This window comes from Panulirus ornatus, chromosome 46 (assembly GCF_036320965.1).
Source record: "Panulirus ornatus isolate Po-2019 chromosome 46, ASM3632096v1, whole genome shotgun sequence".
Lineage (NCBI taxonomy): Eukaryota > Metazoa > Arthropoda > Malacostraca > Decapoda > Palinuridae > Panulirus > Panulirus ornatus.
This window is the reverse complement of record NC_092269.1, coordinates 35,943,861-35,963,388: the sequence shown is the minus strand read 5'-3', so window position 1 is coordinate 35,963,388 and position 19,528 is coordinate 35,943,861. Positions and strand designations below refer to the sequence as shown.

Sequence of the window (19,528 nt, the reverse complement as noted above, 5' to 3'; positions counted from 1 at the left end):
TAGCGTAGAAGGTGTGAGCGCCGACACCTCCAGCAGTAGCCTGTTCGCTAGCGTAGAAGGTGTGAGCGCCGACACCTCCAGCAGTAGCCTGCTCGCTAGCGTAGAAGGTGTGAGCGCCAACACCTTCAGCAGTAGCCTGCTCGCTAGCGCAGGAGGCGTGAGCGCCGACACCTCCAGCAGTAGCCTGCTCGCTAGCGCAGGAGGCGTGAGCGCCAACACCTCCAGCAGTAGCCTGCTCGCTAGCGCAGAAGGCGTGAGCGCCGACACCTCCAGCAGTAGGAGCAACAGCAGTGTGTGGGGAGGATGGATGAGGGGTGGTTGTTTCCAGCAGGCATTTTAGTCACACCAACCACAACAAACGTCTATTAGAGGCTCCCGAGAGACAGGTGTTAGGGAACACAAGGCGCAGGCAGGGTGCGCTGCTAAGCCAGGGCACAGCCAGCCAGCGACCAAACCCGCCCCCCCACCACCACCAACATGGTTACCTTTGAAACACGTCCTCAGGTGATCGAAGAGGCGAGAATGGGTCGGGAATTTGTATACGGCTGCGTCTCCCTCGGTGGCTGCAGGTCAGGCGAGGTCGTGATAAGGTTAGGCAATACATACCTTTTCTACATACACCTACAACTTCCCTCATTTTTTTTTTTTAATCTCTCACCGAGACAGACCGCGGTGAACTTAATAGTCCCTGTGCAACACTTAAGGCCTAATCTATAATGACACTCTACTCATATTTCTAATTCTTAACTCAGTGTCGTCTGGTGCGGCATCAAACTAGAGATTAGAAGAAAAAAAAAACATGGGATTCACCAGTGCATTTAATGAGGCTAAAATACACACGGCTACAACAACCTGAAAAGTAAATAATTAGGGAAGAATATATTATTACAGCAATTAAAGCTAAAACTGGAATACACTGACTAATGATATATATATATATATATATATATATATATATATATATATATATATATATATATATATATATATGCACAACAGGAAGAGGTAGTGTGCCCCTAATGCAAGTGATGATAGAAACAAAAGCACATTAAACTCTTGGGTACGACCCTTGAGCACGATGGTACGACCCTTGAGCAACGACGATACGACCTTTGAGCACGATGGTACGACCCTTGAACACGATGGTACGACCCTTGAGCAACGACGGTACGACCCTTGAGCACGATGGTATACGACCCTTGAGCACGACGGTACGACCCTTGAGCAACGACGATACGACACTTGAGCACATGGTGCGACCCTTGAGCAACGACGATACGACCCTTGAGCACGAAGAACATTGACCCCAGACCTAATCCTGGAGATTCAAGTCACAACTCTTGGCCTTTCACACCCGAGACTCGTACCTTCTTACTCACAAGGCCGCACCGTCGCGCTCAGAGGCTGTACGACCATCACGCTCCCGGTGGGTGGGGGGAGGTAAAACTGATCCATCATCGACCTCTGCTTAATGTCGATTAATGACGGTGCCATCGACCGGTCGTGAGCTACCAGACACATCGAAGGCTTCGCTGGTCAATCTACGGTCATAGTCGCAACGCCTCGTCCTCTCTTTACCACCCCCCCTTTAAAGAGCACCGTGAGCGAGGGGGTGGAAGGTGTTCGGCAACAGGAGAAACCAAAGGCCGTAGCAGTGAGGGGAAGTGTGTGCCGGGAATGTTACTCACAGCGACTCAATCGCGTCGGAATCTATAAGTGATATGAGCAGCGGACCTTAGCCAAAACTACCACCTCGCCTCCAACGTACCTTCTTCTTGCACGAAGGTTTAGGCTTCGAAGACAAAGCGCGCTACTTCCTCAAGAGCCACAAGCTTGCGTTCACCTCTCTCTCTCTCTCTCTCTCTCTCTCTCTCTCTCTCTCTCTCTCTCTCTCTCTCAAGTAGACAGCAGGCGCCATTTACCGGCCAAGGAGGTGGTACTCAAAGCACTTCAGAAGTTGTCTAATGTCTCCCTTCCCCCAGCCGCACGTGGACTGCTGGCATTCGACTCCACGTAACACGCAATCTCTCCGTCTCGCAAGACTCGTCGTTCTTCCGCGACCCTTAAGAGCCTCCTGCGGTGAGCGTCACGGGCTGGAAAACTGAGAACCACATACCAGGACATCCGGAAAAACTACCCATGAATCAACCCTACAAACACGCAGATCACTAAATCGATCAACAGAAGATCAAAATGAGACCCCGAGAGAGAGAGAGAGAGAGAGAGAGAGAGAGAGAGAGAGAGAGAGAGAGAGAGAGAGAGAGAGAGAGAGCAAATCAACCCTAGAAACCTCTAGAGACCTCCCCATCTGGGATCCTGCAGAAACCATCCCACATAGTTATGAAGACAAGCAACGAGGATGACCAGAAGTTAATCCTACGTGTGGGTGTGTGGGTGTGGGTGTGTGTGTGTGTGTGTGGGTGTGTGTGTGGGGGGGATTCAATTACCGTAGAGAGGCCCCTCCTCCCTCTACCACACCGTTAATCTCCGGCCCCGACACCGCTTCATTAGCAGGTGTCCAGCCGCTCTGTGGGATAGACTCCATCTCTTTTTAATCTTAAAATAAAATCACGAGGTAAAGTGTACTGGTTCGAGCCCTATGCCATCAAGGCAGGTTGTCCTAACTAACTTTTCCAAATGATCGTACACAAGCAACTAACACTTGTAGGGGGGTCGCTAGCACATTAACCTTTCATCGTCCACCAAAAACTTCAAAAAAAAAAAGTCAGGAGATTTTTCGTCACGGAAGAAACTTTCCTTGAAGAAAATATATATGTGTGTGTCAGAGCAAAATCTCAATTTTCTTCTATTTCAAAAATTCGATACGTACAGAAAAATACGAAATCTCCCAACGCTCGTTCACTGACACCAAATTAACAAAAAAATGTACGTAAGTCCCAATTCATCATCTCTCTGAAATCACTAACATACGAAATGTTCTATATTAATCTTTGATCAACCAACAATCATCTCCCCAACGCTCGTTCACTGACACCAAAATAATAAAGAAAATGTACGTAAGTCCCAATTCATCACATGTACGTAAGTCCCAATTCATCACATGTACGTAAGTCCCAATTCATCACCGCTCTGAAATCATTAACATACGAAATACAATCATCTCGCCAATGTGATCACCCCAGAGCAAATCAAAATGATCCTGACAGCAAATAAATCTTACGTTCTCCTCACAGCTGTATCATACAGTGTTGCCACCCCAGGGAAGTTCTACCCTCCTGACTCAGGAGTGTTGTTGTGATGGCCGGAACCATCTTCTTACACCCTCCGTGTCACGATCGCTGGTCTTAAATTGTCATAAGAAAACCTAAACTCTCGCGCTAGTTCAAAGGCAAAAATGTCTTTAAGAAAGGCCCACCAATGAGGGAGATATATATAAGAAAAAGGTCGAATTGAACACCTGTTGATCCATTTCAAGATAGTTTACGTTTAGGGTGACGGTCTGACACTGACTATGGCAGCCGATGCACAAATAACGACCCAACTGCCCACTCGAACTACCGTGCTGTAGTGCGACCGGGTCTTGCTCTTCAGACAGTCGTCAACTATTCTGCGTCCACAATGAACCACTCAGCACGCAGGGTTCACATCCTCAGCACACGACTTAACCTGAGACAGCTGAACCAGAATGGATAAAATCACATAATACTTTGCACTCCTGTATAAAAGTCTCATGTAAAACCACATATGGTTTACAAATTCTCTCTCTCTCTCTCTCTCTCTCTCTCTCTCTCTCTCTCTCTCTCTCTCTCTCTCTCTCTCTCTCTTTCTCTCTCTTTCTCTCTCTCTTTTCTTTTTACAGAGAAACTATTCAGTGTAAACAATTTATGTACATAGGACACGCACCATGGAGACTAACTGGTCAAATTACCATAACACATAACTGCATCAGGTCCAGGGAATTTCACGCTCGACTTCAAACGCAAAAGCACATTTCTGACCACAATGCATCCAATTATGTACTACGTACACAACACGAACGACACATCTCTCTATGTGTATATATATACAACACACACACACTCCACCAACCACCGAGTGAGAGTCACCTACAACAATAACTTTTTTGAAATATCGCCCCGTCAAATGCAGGATCGTCACTTCGTCTTTACGACATCTCTGCTCAAAAGTAGAAAAAGAAAGAGAGAGCAGATCAAGTATAGCGATATGGATCTCTATTACCGTAGAATTCCCTCCCCTTTCACAGACACACACACACACACACACACACACCAAGTAAGACACAGTCTATCAACACAGACAAAAAGTAGGGTTTTCTACAGGCATTTCCCCTGGTGTCTGCTGTGTACGTGAGGCTCACAGAGCCCAGCTTATGGCAAGAGAATCACAGAGGCCAGACAGGCATGAGATACGTCTGCATTACCCTCCACCCAACTCTCCCCCCTATGTATAAGGATTCAATACATCTTCGCCACGGAAAACGCCGGGGAGAGAGAGAGAGAGAGAGAGAGAGAGAGAGAGAGAGAGAGAGAGAGAGAGAGAGAGAGAGAGAGAGAGAGAGAGAGAGAGATTTATGGCAGATTTTCCCCCGTCCAAAAGTTGCATACTAAATGTGGGGAGAAAAAAAAATACCCACTTTGGCCAGGAGTTAAGAAGGCCTGCGATTATCATTAATATATGGAAATTATTCTTTTTCTTCGGTTTTTTCTTTATTTTTTTTGCCACTTCGACAATGTATTCATTAATGTATAACACGCGTCTGACCCCTTTGAAGGGTCGTACTCCCGTGCTTTTAACATGGGGCACCATTGCTGTCCTGGGTTGTCCTCCTCCTCCTTTAAGCTCGAGCGCTTATTGTGGTTAATATATATTCTACCCCCCGACGAAAACGACCATGATTTACTCGTATGAATGAATGCACGACACGACTTGTGAGGATCACAGCAGAGATACAAATCCGAGGTTCAGTATTACTGATGAGAGAGCGGGTGATTCTGACGCCTTTATCTGCAACTGGGTAGTGGCATCTATACACACAGCATTACACACCACTACACCATACGTGGTCAAAAAAATCACTCCTGTACCACGACACACCACACCATCCATACCTGTGGTACCACGACACACCACACCATCCATACCTGTGGTACCACGACACACCACACCATCCATACCTGTGGTACCACGACACACCACACCATCCATACCTGTGGTACCACGACACACCACACCATCCATACCTGTTGTACCACGACACACCACACCATCCATACCTGTGGTACCACGACACACCACACCATCCATACCTGTTGTACCACGACACACAACCATACCTATTGTACCACTACACACCACACCATACCTATTATACCACGACACACCACACCATACATGTTGTACCACTACACACCACACCATACATGTTGTACCACTACACACCACACCATACATGTACCACTACACACCACACCATACATGTACCACTACACACCACACCATACATGTTGTACCACTACACACCACACCATACATGTACCACTACACACCACATCATACATGTTGTACCACTACACACCACACCATACATGTACAACTACACACCACACCATACATGTTGTACCATTACACACCACTAAAGACTACATACCCGGTCACACAACAGCTTCCGAATCACTACATACCCCATCATACTTGGTCAGAACCATTTCTTCCATACCACTATGAACTACGCCACTCCTGGTCAACCTTAGCATTACTACTATAAAGAAGATACTCCCGTATACTACGAAATCATGCTCACTACGCTACAGTAAACCAGCAATCATAGCCTATAAAGGCGTGCGTCAGCAATCACCACGACATTTGCAGCCTCTTAAGGCAAGGGTCAGCATTCACCACTATACCACAGCACCAGCGCACGACATCGGAACGAGCCAATGGCCCTACCCTCGGCATCACATACTCACCTTCGCACGCACTCACCACTCAACCGGTCCATTGTTCCATAATCTTATTCAGAGCAAAATGAATCTTTAGAATTCCAACAAACGACTTTACCACTCCTACATATTCTTCGGACAGTAAATCCTTCCATTATTGGACAGTTTTACTCGTAAACACACACACACACACACACACACACACACACACACACACACACACATGAAGTACATAAAGTTAAAAACCTGTATGCTGGCGTAGAATATTCAAGGGATGGGGTCCCACGAGTGTAACACCCTCTCCCCGTCCAGTACAAACAAAATACTTTACACACTCAACACTCAAATACACACATGTAGACACGGCTTAAGCAAGCACACGCACGTCCTCTCTATCTCTCTCTCTCTCTCTCTCTCTCTCTCTCTCTCTCTCTCTCTCTCTCTCTCTCTCTCCACCTCTCGACCCCTCCCAATCTCCTACGCCCTGTTCAGCCCGTGGACTAATTCCCATCAATCCCCCTCAAGGCTCCTACGTCCAGGCAACACCACACGAGCCTTCCCCCTCTCCATCCCTTCCCTCCACCACCGAGACTCCGCCACGCCAACAACCACAACCCACAACCACAACCCACAACCACAACCCACAACCACAACTACAACCCACAACAACAACCCACAACCACAACCCACAACCACAACTACAACCCACAACCACAACTACAACCCACAACCACAACCCACAACCACAACTACAACCCACAACCCACAACCACATCAACACCTGCCGTAACTACTATACCGTGCCTGTACAGAGGGAAAAAATGAAACTATCCCTAAAAATAACATCAATTTTGGGACAAGTGAAGACTATAATATACGATGAGGGGAAAATGGCGAGACACACAGCGACCAGAATACCTTCATAACAACAAGCCAACACCAGTGAAAACAAAAAAAAATCCAGACGAACAACCCTAAGGAGGTAAACTAGTGTCAACGACAAAAAAATAATAACCACAGACAAGAGGGACAACGGGAGTAAACCCTGTACCAATAGATCAGGCTGCGGGGGAAGACGACAAATGGCGGTACCCGACACGGAAAACCGACGACAGGTAAACCAGGGAACACGACACACACACGCTCATGAAAATCCGCTGCGACACACCCTGTCGCAACTGTCGCCGACGGCAGCCAAGAACGACGAAACAAGGGCCACCTTGTCTGTACAAACGATGCTGGAAGGCAACTCTCTCTCTCTCTCTCTCTCTCTCTCTCTCTCTCTCTCTCTCTCTCTCTCTCTCTCTCTCTCTCTCTCTCTCTCTCTCCACACACACACACACACACACACGCACGACTTTGCCTCCCTTTTCTTTCATCTCCTGCCTATTAAAACCTATACCAGCGTATCAACACACATACAATGCTACCAAACACACACACACACACACACACACACAATACATCCGTTGAGAGGCTTGGGTATAGAACACTCACAATACGCAACCGTGCCAGTACACACACACACACACACACACACACACACACACACACACACAGCCGTTATACATCGAGGCAAAATCCCTTCTTAACAAGACAACAGCGGAGTTCTAAGGACACTATTCACAGCATTGGAGACACAGTCAATGGAAGATATGCTGAGGGGAATGGGGGAAAATAAAGTCATCACCGGCATCATGTATTTCACTTATGAGAAGGGGAGTAACAAAGTTAGATTTGGATTCTACAGAAAGGGGAACAGACGAGTGTGATAACTTTGAAATGTACGAGTGGATGAAGGGGGCTAAATAAATGAAATAACAAAATACCCAGAATATCCAATAAACTTAATCGCAACACTGGCGTTAAACTGATAAATCTATGTTCAATATGGATAAACGAAGGCATTAGCTAGGACAGCTAATGATGCTGGGCATAAACTGTTTTAATATATCTGACAGCAAACCCGAAAACTTCAAAAAAGTTTCAAGTACAGAGTGGTCGGCTGGCTACACGAGTGAGCGTGTTGAGGAACTGACTGCCTCCCTCGCACAGTCCACCAGGCCTAGCCTGGTTACTTTCCCTGTATCATTACCTCCACGTATTCTTAGAGAGACCAGCTCACAGCCCTAACATCAAACACACACACACACACACACACACACACACACACACACACACACACACACACTACAATAATCTTCTGGGAACCCATTACCACACCACATACACAAAAACATTGTCTTGGACAATCGCATGTTTACCAAATGGCGTCCTAGCTTCGTCTCTTCGATGTATATCAACTGACTGCTATATATCTCTCCTGTGTCTCCCCTGATGATGTGATTATTACAAGAAAGTGCACTTGGGAACTTATCTTTTATATTTCTCTATTGTGTCTCCCCTGATGATGTGATTATTACAAGAAAGTGCACTTGGGAACTTATCTTTACTTTTCAAAAAGAAGGATCAGAGAAGGAGGGGGCGTGGGGCAAGTGAGGATTCCCCCCCCCCCCCCCCCCCCTAAGGCTCAAGTCATCTGCCTTTGACGCTACCTCGCTAACACGGGATACGGCGAATATGTATGAAAACAAGAAGACCTACGCATAAAACTAAACGAAACAGGCAATACACCACAAAGGTCGTGTCACTATGCTAACCACCACACTGCAGAGAACGAGGCCTTCATGTTGTCAGTGATGCCACAAAACTATGACGGGTCTGAGCTTCACATAACCTCACATAAAACCTTCACATAACCTCACATATAACCTTCACATAACCTCACATATACCCTTCACATAACCTCACATAAAACCTAAACATAATCTCACATATAACCTTCACATAACCTCACATAAAACCTTCATATAACCTCACATACCTTCACATGAGTTTCACATTACCTCACATGAAAGTTTCACATAACCTTATTTGAAAGTTTCATATAACCTCACATAAAAGCTTCGCATAAACTCACATAAAAGCTTCAAATACTCTTACATAAAACCTTCATATACCCTCACATGAAAGTTTTACGTAACTTCACATGAAAGTTTACATAGCCTCACATGAAAGTTTCACATAACCTCACATAAAAGCTTCACATAACCTCACATAAAAACCTACACACTAACAATACTTTCTCATGATATGGGTAATTAACACACAGGTTTAACAGAGGAGAAAATAAAAAAAGTTTAAAACAAAAGCTCTTGTCCCTTTTTTTTCTCTCTCTCTTTTATTTCATTCTTTTTTGTTTTCTGAATGGCTTAGCTGAACCGACCGAAGAGAAAAATACCCAGATTTTACAATCAGTGCGAACACGAACATCTGAATCCACTTGCAGGGCATTTCTACGAAGAGAGAGAGAGAGAGAGAGAGAGAGAGAGAGAGAGAGAGAGAGAGAGAGAGAGAGAGAGTACCTACAACTAATTCCTTTTCAATAACCAACATACACCGCACTTTTTTCTTTTTTTTTCCTTCTTCGCTTCTTGTAACCCGACCTCTTCTCTCTCTCTCTCTCTCTCTCTCTCTCTCTCTCCCGCGATAACCACACCCACTCACCCAATGACTCGGGGAAATCGTTACGAGTAAACACAACGACTCAGCCAATCAAGGGAGAGAGTAATCCGATTATAGGCCAATCCTCTGGCGCATACTTCAAATGTTGCCCATTAATATAATCATCTCCGTAACTTCCCTTCCTCACACAAGGTGTGTGTGTGTGTGTGTGTGTGTGTGTGTGTGTGTGTGTGTGTGTGTGTGTGTGTGTGTGTGTGTGTGTGTGTGTGCGTGTGTGTGATTACTATCTGGTTACTACTAGCTGTGTTCAGGGGAGGGAGTTATTCACTTGTGGTGCCCCATCTCTTAACTTAGTCCACATACCATTACACACACACACACACACACACACACACACACACCCCAAGCTTACGCTAAGCACCAATTCATCAACCAGCCTTGATCAAACGGGAGGGATGAAAGGCTGCATTGACTGTGAGCCGACTGCCCTTTCTTCCTTCTCGATCTATGGTCTCCCTCCTTCCCCTTACTCCTTCCCACATGCTTACCTTGTCCCTTACCTAATTCAACAATCCCCTTACCTCATTCTTCCCTTTGCCTAGCTTACCCCACTTCTGGTGATCTCTTTCCTATCCGCCTACCTTAACCTGCCCTTTACCTAACCTAACCTAATCTAACCTAATCTAACCTAACCTAACTTAGCCTAATCTAACCTAACCTAATCTAACCTCACCTCACCTAATCTAACCTAACCTAACTTAGCCTAATCTAACCTAACCTAATCTAACCTCACCTCACCTAATCTAACCTAACCTAACTTAGCCTAATCTAACCTAACCTAATCTAACCTCACCTTACCTAATCTAACCTAACCTAGCCTAATCTAACCGAACTTCACCGAATCTAACCTAACCTAACCTAACCTAACCTAGCCTAGCCTAATCTAACCTACTTCTCTGAATCTAACATAACCTACCCTAATCTAACTTAACCCAGAATAACCTAACCTAACCTAACCTAACCTAACCATGACATCATCCGAGTGAGGCTTGGCAGCTGAGTCAACATCCTTGCAGCGGCACAGGTTAGGCAACGGAATCGAGACGATATACTGGGTAGCTCGACTGAGGTGAGGTGACACTGGTGAGTCAGCAGAGGTGAGGCGACACTGGTGAGTCAGCAGAGGCGAGGCGACACTGGTGAGTCGGCAGAGGCGAGGTGACACTGGTGAGTCGGCAGAGGCGAGGCGACACTGGTGAGTCAGCAGAGGCGAAGCGACACTGGTGAGTCAGTCAGCAGAGGCGAGGCGACACTGGTGAGTCAGCAGAGGCGAGGCGACACTGGTGAGTCAGAATAGGCGAGGTGACACTGGTGAGTCAGCAGACGTGAGGCGACACTGGTGAGTCGGCAGAGGCGAAGCGACACTGGTGAGTCAGTCAGCAGAGGTGAGGCGACACTGGTGAGTCAGCAGAGGCGAGGTGACACTGGTGAGTCAGTCAGCAGAGGCGAGGCGACACTGGTGAGTCAGCAGAGGCGAGGTGACACTGGTGAGTCAGCAGAGACGAGGCGACACTGGTGAGTCAGCAGAGGCGAGGCGACACTGGTGAGTCAGCAGAGGCGAGGCGACACTGGTGAGTCAGCAGAGGCGAGGCGACATTGGTGAGTCAGTCAGCAGAGGTGAGGTGACACTGGTGAGTCAGCAGAGGCGAAGCGACACTGGTGAGTCAGTCAGCAGAGGCGAGGCGACACTGGTGAGTCAGCAGAGGCGAGGCGACACTGGCGAGTCCACAGAGGTGAGGCGACACTGGTGAGTCAGCAGAGGCGAGGCGACATTGGTGAGTCAGTCAGCAGAGGTGAGGTGACACTGGTGAGTCAGCAGAGGCGAAGCGACACTGGTGAGTCAGTCAGCAGAGGCGAGGCGACACTGGTGAGTCAGCAGAGGCGAGGCGACACTGGCGAGTCCACAGAGGTGAGGCGACACTGGTGAGTCAGCAGAGGCGAGGCGACACTGGTGAGTCAGCAGAGGCGAGGTGACACTGGTGAGTCCACAGAGGTGAGGCGACACTGGTGAGTCAGCAGAGGCGAGGCGACACTGGTGAGTCAGCAGAGGCGAGGCGACACTGGTGAGTCAGCAGAGGTAGGCCAGCTCAGGTGAGGGGCGCTGGGGCTTGGAGAGGGGAGTGAGGAGGGGCGTTGTAGTTTTCCCCGATTATTGATTGATGTCAGGCAGCTGGTGCGGCGCCACTGCTCCTGTTATTACTGCCTAGTCCCACATGCTAATTATAGCTCAGTCCTGACCTCATGCTGACTTATCCAGCTGCCCGTTGCTACTACCCACCTGTCTGCCCCGCCCGTACACCACCTCTGATCCTTCTACTACACACCTGTCTGTCCTGCCCGTACACCACCTGATCCTTCTACTACCCACCTGTCCTGCCCCGTACACCACCTGATCCTTCTACTACCCACCTGTCCTGCCCGTACACCATCTGACCCTTCTACTACCCACCTGTCCTGCCCGTACACCACCTGACCCTTCTACGGCCCACCTGTCCTGCCCGTACACCACCTGGCCCTTCTACTACCCACCTGTCCTGCCCGTACACCACCTGGCCCTTCTACTACCCACCTGTCCTGCCCGCACACCACCTGTAGCCTCTACTACCCACCTGTCCCGCACCAGTATGACCACGTACATCCTAGACGTCATTGGAGCAGCTACCAGTCGCTAGTGGCTGAGGGTTTGAGGGAGAGTAAGGAGGGAAGGGAGCGAATATTGGTCCTCGGAGCAAACACTGGGGAAACAAGGGGGGGCCGCCAGGACGACCCCCTCTTGCTCTCCTGGGCTCTGCGTGGCTCCTCCTCATCCACATCCACTCCATCCACCTTACAGGCATCCACCACACCCGCGTGTCAGCCAGAAAACATCACATACGCACTACCACGCCTTGTCAGCCACACAATCACGAAAATACTTCCACACAACCACCACGCCGCCCTCCCACCCCACCCACCAACACACCCACTCATTACACTCACAACTCCCTATCGACCCCTCCCCACGCTCACACCTACACCACTCCCCAATGACCTCGCGTATCTACAGCATCGCCACCGTCATCTGGCATACCTACACCAACTGAGCTCTTTGCCCGCGAGAGCGAGGATGAAAGCAAGGCCAGCCACACCGGAGGGCGGTCAACTAGGAGCTCCCTCGCCCTCCCGTAGCACCTCGAAGGTAACACCGAGCAGAGGAGGGAGTGGAGCCAACACTCCCTCCTCCCTTTTCCATCTACTTTACTGGGGAGACGGAAGCGAGGGTTCACCACTCTCTCTCTCTCTCTCTCTCTCTCTCTCTCTCTCTCTCTCTCTCTCTCTCTCTCTCTCTCTCTCTCTCTCTCTCCCTTCCTCCTGATGAAAATGAGAAGAATATCCCTCACCCCTTTCTCCTCCTCTCTTCCTCCTCATGACTTGGGACAGGAGGTTAATACCTCTCCCGCCTCATTCGCTTATCATAAAGATCAATATTAGCTCTTCCTCCACTACCCCTCACCCCGATGGCACTATCTCTCCCGCCACCTTCAGTAGGGAGGGGTTAATACCTCCTCCTCCCCTTGCCTCATTCACCGATGATACTGGTCAAGTGCCTCGTCTCCCTTCTACCCTGATGTGGGGTAAGGAGGCAGTATTAGCCATCCGGTACCGTAATAAAAAAGGTTCAAGGTTTCCTCGGGTTGGCTATAGCCACCTGAAACACATTGCCGGGCCACAGCAGTTTAATAACACCCACCACCACCGCAGCACTCATGGCCCACGATATAACCTGTAAGCCAGGACGGCACTTTACCAAAAACCTTTTAAGGTCGTGCCTGATGCTCGGAGGAGGTAGAGGGTCGTTCCTTCGTTAAACTAACACACACGACTCCAGCCCGACCTTCCTGCTGTACAAGAGAACTCAAGAAATCTAACAAGAACACTCTAGATATCTAACAACAAGCACACTCTAGATATAAAACAATAAGAACACTCTAGATATCTAATAACAAGAACACTCTAGATATAAAACAATAAGAACACTCTAGATATCTAACAACAAGCACACTCTAGATATAAAACAATGAGAACACTCTAGATATCTAACAACAAGCACACTCTAGATATAAAACAATAAGAACACTCTAGATATCTAATAACAAGAACACTCTAGATATAAAACAATAAGAACACTCTAGATATCTAACAACAAGCACACTCTAGATATAAAACAACGAGAACACTCTAGATATCTAACAACAAGCACACTCTAGATATAAAACAATGAGAACACTCTAGATATCTAACAACAAGCACACTCTAGATATAAAACAATAAGAACACTCTAGATATCTAATAACAAGAACACTTTAGATATAAAACAATTAGAACACTCTAGATATCTAACAATAAGAACACTCTAGATATAAAACAATAAGAACACTATAGATATAAAACAATAAGAACACTCTAGATATAAAACAATAAGAACACTCTAGATATAAAACAATAAGAACACTCTAGATATAAAACAATAAGAACACTCTAGATATAAAACAACAAGAACACTCTAGATATAAAAACAGTAGCATCTAAACCCTAAAAAAGAACTTAAAATTCTTGTACTGAATAACAACAAACGAAGTACGAAGACCAGAAAGAAAATACACAAGCCTCATTCCATGCCTCCCCACCTCACAGGTGAAGAACTCAAGGGCGTGTGCCCCATGCTGGCCATGCCCACACGACACCACTTGTGGCGAATACACCGGTCACAAAACTCCGCAACGGCACCAAGTATGTTGCTCTGGCCATCCCCCTACACGACACGTACAACCGTAAGCCAACCCACACTCCTCTAACACGACAATGAAGCCCAGAGATGAGGGGACAGAGGTTAATGTAAGAGTTATTCTTTGGAGTGTACGGCGCGGGGAGGCGAGTGCAGCCCAACTCCACCACCTCGTTCCAATTCCAGCTACTGCTACTGCCGCTCCTCTACCGGTGAGGGAGGAGGAGGCGCGTGTGGTCCAGGGGGCAGCCGCTCTACCGGTGAGGGAAGGGGCGCGTGTGGTCCAGGGGGGAGCCGCTCTACCGGTGAGGGAAGGGGCGCGTGTGGTCCAGGGGAGCAGCCGCTCTACCGGTGAGGGAGGGGGCGCGTGTGGTCAGGGAGAGTTACTTCCAAATCACTTAACCTGGATCACTTCCTCCCTTGGCGCGGCGCACCCCCAGACATCACTCTCCGCTTACTTCCCAGGCCTGTCGACGCTCACACACACACACACACACACACACACACACACACTTGCTTCTGCTCTTTCCCCCAGCATCATAAATCTCTCTCTCTCTCTCTCTCTCTCTCTCTCTCTCTCTCTCTCTCTCTCTCTCTCTCTCTCTCTCTCTCTCTCTCTCTCAAAAGCGACTACAGATTCTTGTCATCTGTCTACTGCTAGAAAAGAAAAGAAAAAACCAGTCTCCTCTCTCGTAGACAGACCGTATTCCACAACGCATTCCTCAACCTCCCTCAAGATGTCATGAATACATACATGCATACATATGTATCCCTGGACGAGTGCCAGTGGAAAGTATGCTGCAGAGCAACATGGAGAACACAAGGGCGACCAAGGTGGGTCAGGGCGCCCCTCGCGACGCGAGTGTGATAAAAGGGGGGGCAAATTAATAAGTGGTACAAGGCGTCGTCGCTCCACAGGTGGACGACGACCGTCGAGTCCAAAGAGGACACTGTGATCTCAGTGAGGCCCCCTACAAAAGAGAGAGAGAGAGAGAGAGAGAGAGAGAGAGAGAGAGAGAGAGAGAGAGAGAGAGAGAGAGAGAGAGAGCTGAGGTGGAAGAGGGGAGGGGAGCGTGAGTGACGGGAGGGGGGGTGGGGTGTCTGCCGTCACAATGGGTGATGGCAGGAAAGAAGACGTCGGGATGAGCTGGTGTGTTCCTGCTAAAACAAGGGCGTGGGTGCCCGTGATAAGGCCAGAGCCACTCTCAGGCATCCTGGCACTGTGGAGGGACAGGAGGTCAAGTATCCTGGCACTGTGAGGGGCAGGAGGTCAAGTATCCTGGCACTGTGAGGGGCAGGAGGTCAAGTATCCTGGCACTGTGAGGGGCAGGAGGTCAAGTATCCTGGCACTGTGAGGCGCAGGAGGTCAAGTATCCTGTCACTGTGAGGGGCAGGAGGTCAAGTATCCTGGCACTGTGAGGCGCAGGAGGTCAAGTATCCTGTCACTGTGAGGGGCAGGAGGTCAAGTATCCTGGCACTGTGAGGCGCAGGAGGTCAAGTATCCTGGCACTATGAAGGGTAGGATGGAGGCCAAGTATCAGGGCACCGTCAGGCACAGGAGGTCAAGAATCCGGGCACTGTGAGGCACAGGAGGTCAAGAATCATGGCCAAAGGACAGAATACCAACAGAAACGGAAGATTACTACAATCCCCAACCCACCCACCCCAAAAAATGCCTCAGTTCCCTCAATCAAGATATATATATATATATATATATATATATATATATATATATATATATATATATATATATATATATATATATATATAAAACAGCACCTAATACGCTACCCCGACCCCACTGTGTCACCCATGACGCAACGGAGCCATGGGCTCTCGAGGAGGAACCAGATGGGAAATGTTGGTGGAGGAGGAGGAGGGGAAAGATGAGCGACTGATGCAGGCAGTAGTAACCTACACAGGATCGTGCCCGATCACCCTACAATATGCAGATGACTTGTCCACGCACGCAAAGGCAATCCCAGGGTCGCACAGCTGATGCACATGCTGACGTCTCGTAATCCACAGGAGAGAGCCGTTTAATCTCCCCCCTGATCCGTAACAGACAACAACCTTAACTCCTTCCTGATCCACAGCACGGGCAGTTTAGTCCCCCGCTTGATCCACAGCACGGAACAATTCAGCTCCCTTCCTCGACTGCGTCGTGAGAAAGGCAGTTTGGGTCCCCCTCAATTCATGACGGGAGAACGGGTCGGTTTCCCCCCCTAGTTCACCGAACAGAACAATTTGGTCAACCCGTGATTCATAGGAGAACAGTCTGGTCATGCAAGATTCATAAAAGAATAGTTTGGTCACCCAAAATTCACGACAAATTAGTTTAGTGACCCATAATTCATGGGCCACTAAATTCATGGGTCTCCCTTGAAATATAACACAACCGTTCATTCTTTCCCCGATTCATATCACAGCAGTTTGGGCTGCCGACTCATAACACAGGCAATTTGGTTTCCCCTGATTCACATCACAAAGCAGTTTAGACCTGCTCTTCCCCTACACTGTCTACAGCCTCCCCTGCTTCGTAACACAGGAGTTTTGCCTCACCTCATTCATAACACAGGAGTTTAGTCTCCCCCTAACTCATAACACAGGAGATTAACCTCCCCTGATTCATGACACAATAACAGTTTAACCTCCCCTTTACCCACCCCTGATTGACGACACAACAGTTTAAGCCTCCCCTGATTCACACCCCAAAAGCAGTTTTACGACCCGCTCTTCCTCTCCATCGCTCGCAATACGTTAGCCACCTCCCCCTGATCCACGACACGGCAGTTGGGTTCCCCTCTCCCCTCACACATATTTCCCCACGCTCCCCCTCATACTTCACTGAGTACGTCTTCGTTGTCAATACGCTCTTTTTTTTTTTCTTTATATACACGAGGAAAACATCTGGGCAGCCTTTAACCCATTTCCAATAAAAGCGAATTTATAGCAGCTGGTCGGTTTAGTGCGGAGGGTCGCGCGCACTTGCAGTCGCAAAGACCACCACCAACCCTCCCTTCCTTCCTTCCTCCCTCCCTCCCTCTCTTCAGTGGCAGCTGGTTGCGACCAGGTGCAACACCAAACGATCCCCCTGGTGGCAGCTGGTCGGACAGTGTGGAGGGTCGCGTGCAGCCACACCACGAGGAGACCTCACCCAATAGCAGCTGGATGGTTTGGGAGGGGTCGAGTGCAGCTGCACCACACGGACCTCCTCCAGTAGCAGCTGGATGGTTCGGAGGGGTCGAGTGCAGCTGCACCACACGGACCTCCTCCAATAACAGCTGGATGGTTCGGGAGGGGGTCGAGTGCAGCTGCACCACACGGACCTCCTCCAATAACAGCTGGATGGTTCGGGAGGGGGTCGAGTGCAGCTGCACCACACGGACCTCCTCCAGTAGCAGCTGGATGGTTCGGAGGGGTCGAGTGCAGCTGCACCACACGGACCTCCTCCAATAACAGCTGGATGGTTCGGGAGGGGTCGAGTGCAGCTGCACCACACGGACCTCCTCCAATAACAGCTGGATGGTTCGGGAGGGGTCGAGTGCAGCTGCACCACACGGACCTCCTACAATAACAGCTGGATGGTTCGGGAGGGGGTCGAGTGCAGCTGCACCACACGGACCTCCTACAATAACAGCTGGATGGTTCGGGAGGGGGTCGAGTGCAGCTGCACCACACGGACCTCCTCCAATATCAGCTGGATGGTTCGGGACGGATGGGGGAGGGGTGGAGTGCAGCTGCACCACACGGACCTCCTCCAATATCAGCTGGATGGTTCGGGACGGATGGGGGAGGGGTGGAGTGCAGCTGCACCACACGGACCTCCTCCAATATCAGCTGGATGGTTCAGGACGGATGGGGGAGGGGTGGAGTGCAGCTGCACCACACGGACCTCCTCCAATATCAGCTGGATGGTTCAGGACGGATGGGGGAGGGGTGGGGTCGAGAACAGATCCACCAAAACGACCCCCCCAAAAAATGGCACAGTTCTGCGACAGGGAACGACCGATGAGAACGGCGTGAGAACAGCAAAGGGCTGTCGCAGACGTGTTCAGCGTCAGTGGCACGAGAGCGACGGACGGCAGGCGTGCGAGAACGACCGAGGACAAGCAAGCACACGAGAACGGCGGCACGACAGAGCCGCATACCAACGAACGAAAACGACCGCGCGAGGGAGGGCACATGACACCTGCATACAGAACGTTCTGCACGACGGCTTCGCATGAGAGCAGCTACAGGCAGCTGAAGCAGAGGAGAGACACGTACACACGAAAGGTAGGAGGTGGAGAGGAGATCCGTGTGTGTGTGTGTGTGTGTGTGTGTGTGTGTGTGTGTGTGTGTAAAAACGGAGAGGAGGAGGAAGAGGAAGAGGAAGAGGAAGAGGAAGAGGAGGAGGAGGAGGAGGAGGGGAAGCCAATAATCTTTAGCTGATCGCGTGGTGGGTGGGGGGAAGAAGGTGCTATAAAACGTAGTCTTTATTTGTATAAAAATGGAAGACAAGGGCGGTTGTGAGGGGAGGGGGAATCGATACCCCGAGGAAGGAGCACGACACAGGAGGGAGGGAGGGGCGCAGACCAGCAGCTGGGTAACGGCCACCATGTGGTGTGAGGGAAGACGCCAGCTGCCGGGAAAGGACACCATCTGGTGTGAGGGGAAGACGCCAGCTGCTGCCGGGAAGGTCATTCTGGTGTGGGGCAAGACACCATCTGTCGGTAAAGGTTCACCATCTAGTGCGAAGGGCGCGTCAGGTGCTGGGAAGAAAGGGGCGGTATAATGGGAGCTGGGAGGGAGGCACACCAGGCGCTGAGAGGAGGAAGGGTGAACATGGGGTGCTGGCACGGAGGAAGGGGCCATAGGAGGTACCGGTATGGAGGGGTCATAACCTGTGGCAAAATGTGTGGATTAAGAGACAGATTACCAAAAAAAAAAAAAGAGAGAGGTTAATGAAAACGGCGAAAGAGAGAGAGAGAGAGAGAGAGAGAGAGAGAGAGAGAGAGAGAGAGAGAGAGAGAGAGAGAGAGAGAGAGAGAGAGCATAAAGGAGGGGAGGGGGAGGACGTGGGGCATGGGGCGTGTTTGGGAGCATTTGGAAGAGGCGCGTCACGTCAACCGGAGGGGAGCGGCATGGGGGAAGGAAGACCTGGCAGAGACGAAGGGGTGGGGGTTTGGGCAATGAGGGTGTGCAGCCTGGGGGGATGACGAGTAACAGAGGGGCGGAGCGGGGCAAGGGGAGGAGGAAGAGTGGTAGAGCGGGT

General features: G+C 49.5%; 1 protein-coding gene across 5 annotated transcripts in view; it reads right to left on the bottom strand.

Annotated features, from left to right (window-relative positions):
* LOC139763231 (dystrophin-like) overlaps nucleotides 1-19,528 on the bottom strand; it is a 455,019-nt gene that overhangs the window by 162,167 nt on the left and 273,324 nt on the right. For 3 of the 5 annotated variants that reach the window (XM_071689109.1, XM_071689111.1, XM_071689112.1), the window contains one exon: nucleotides 486-563. The exons of the other annotated variants lie outside the window; for them this stretch is intronic. In XM_071689109.1, the coding sequence (XP_071545210.1) occupies nucleotides 486-563 (78 nt within the window). The remainder of the gene's footprint in view (nucleotides 1-485; nucleotides 564-19,528) is intronic. 5 annotated transcript variants of the gene reach the window in all.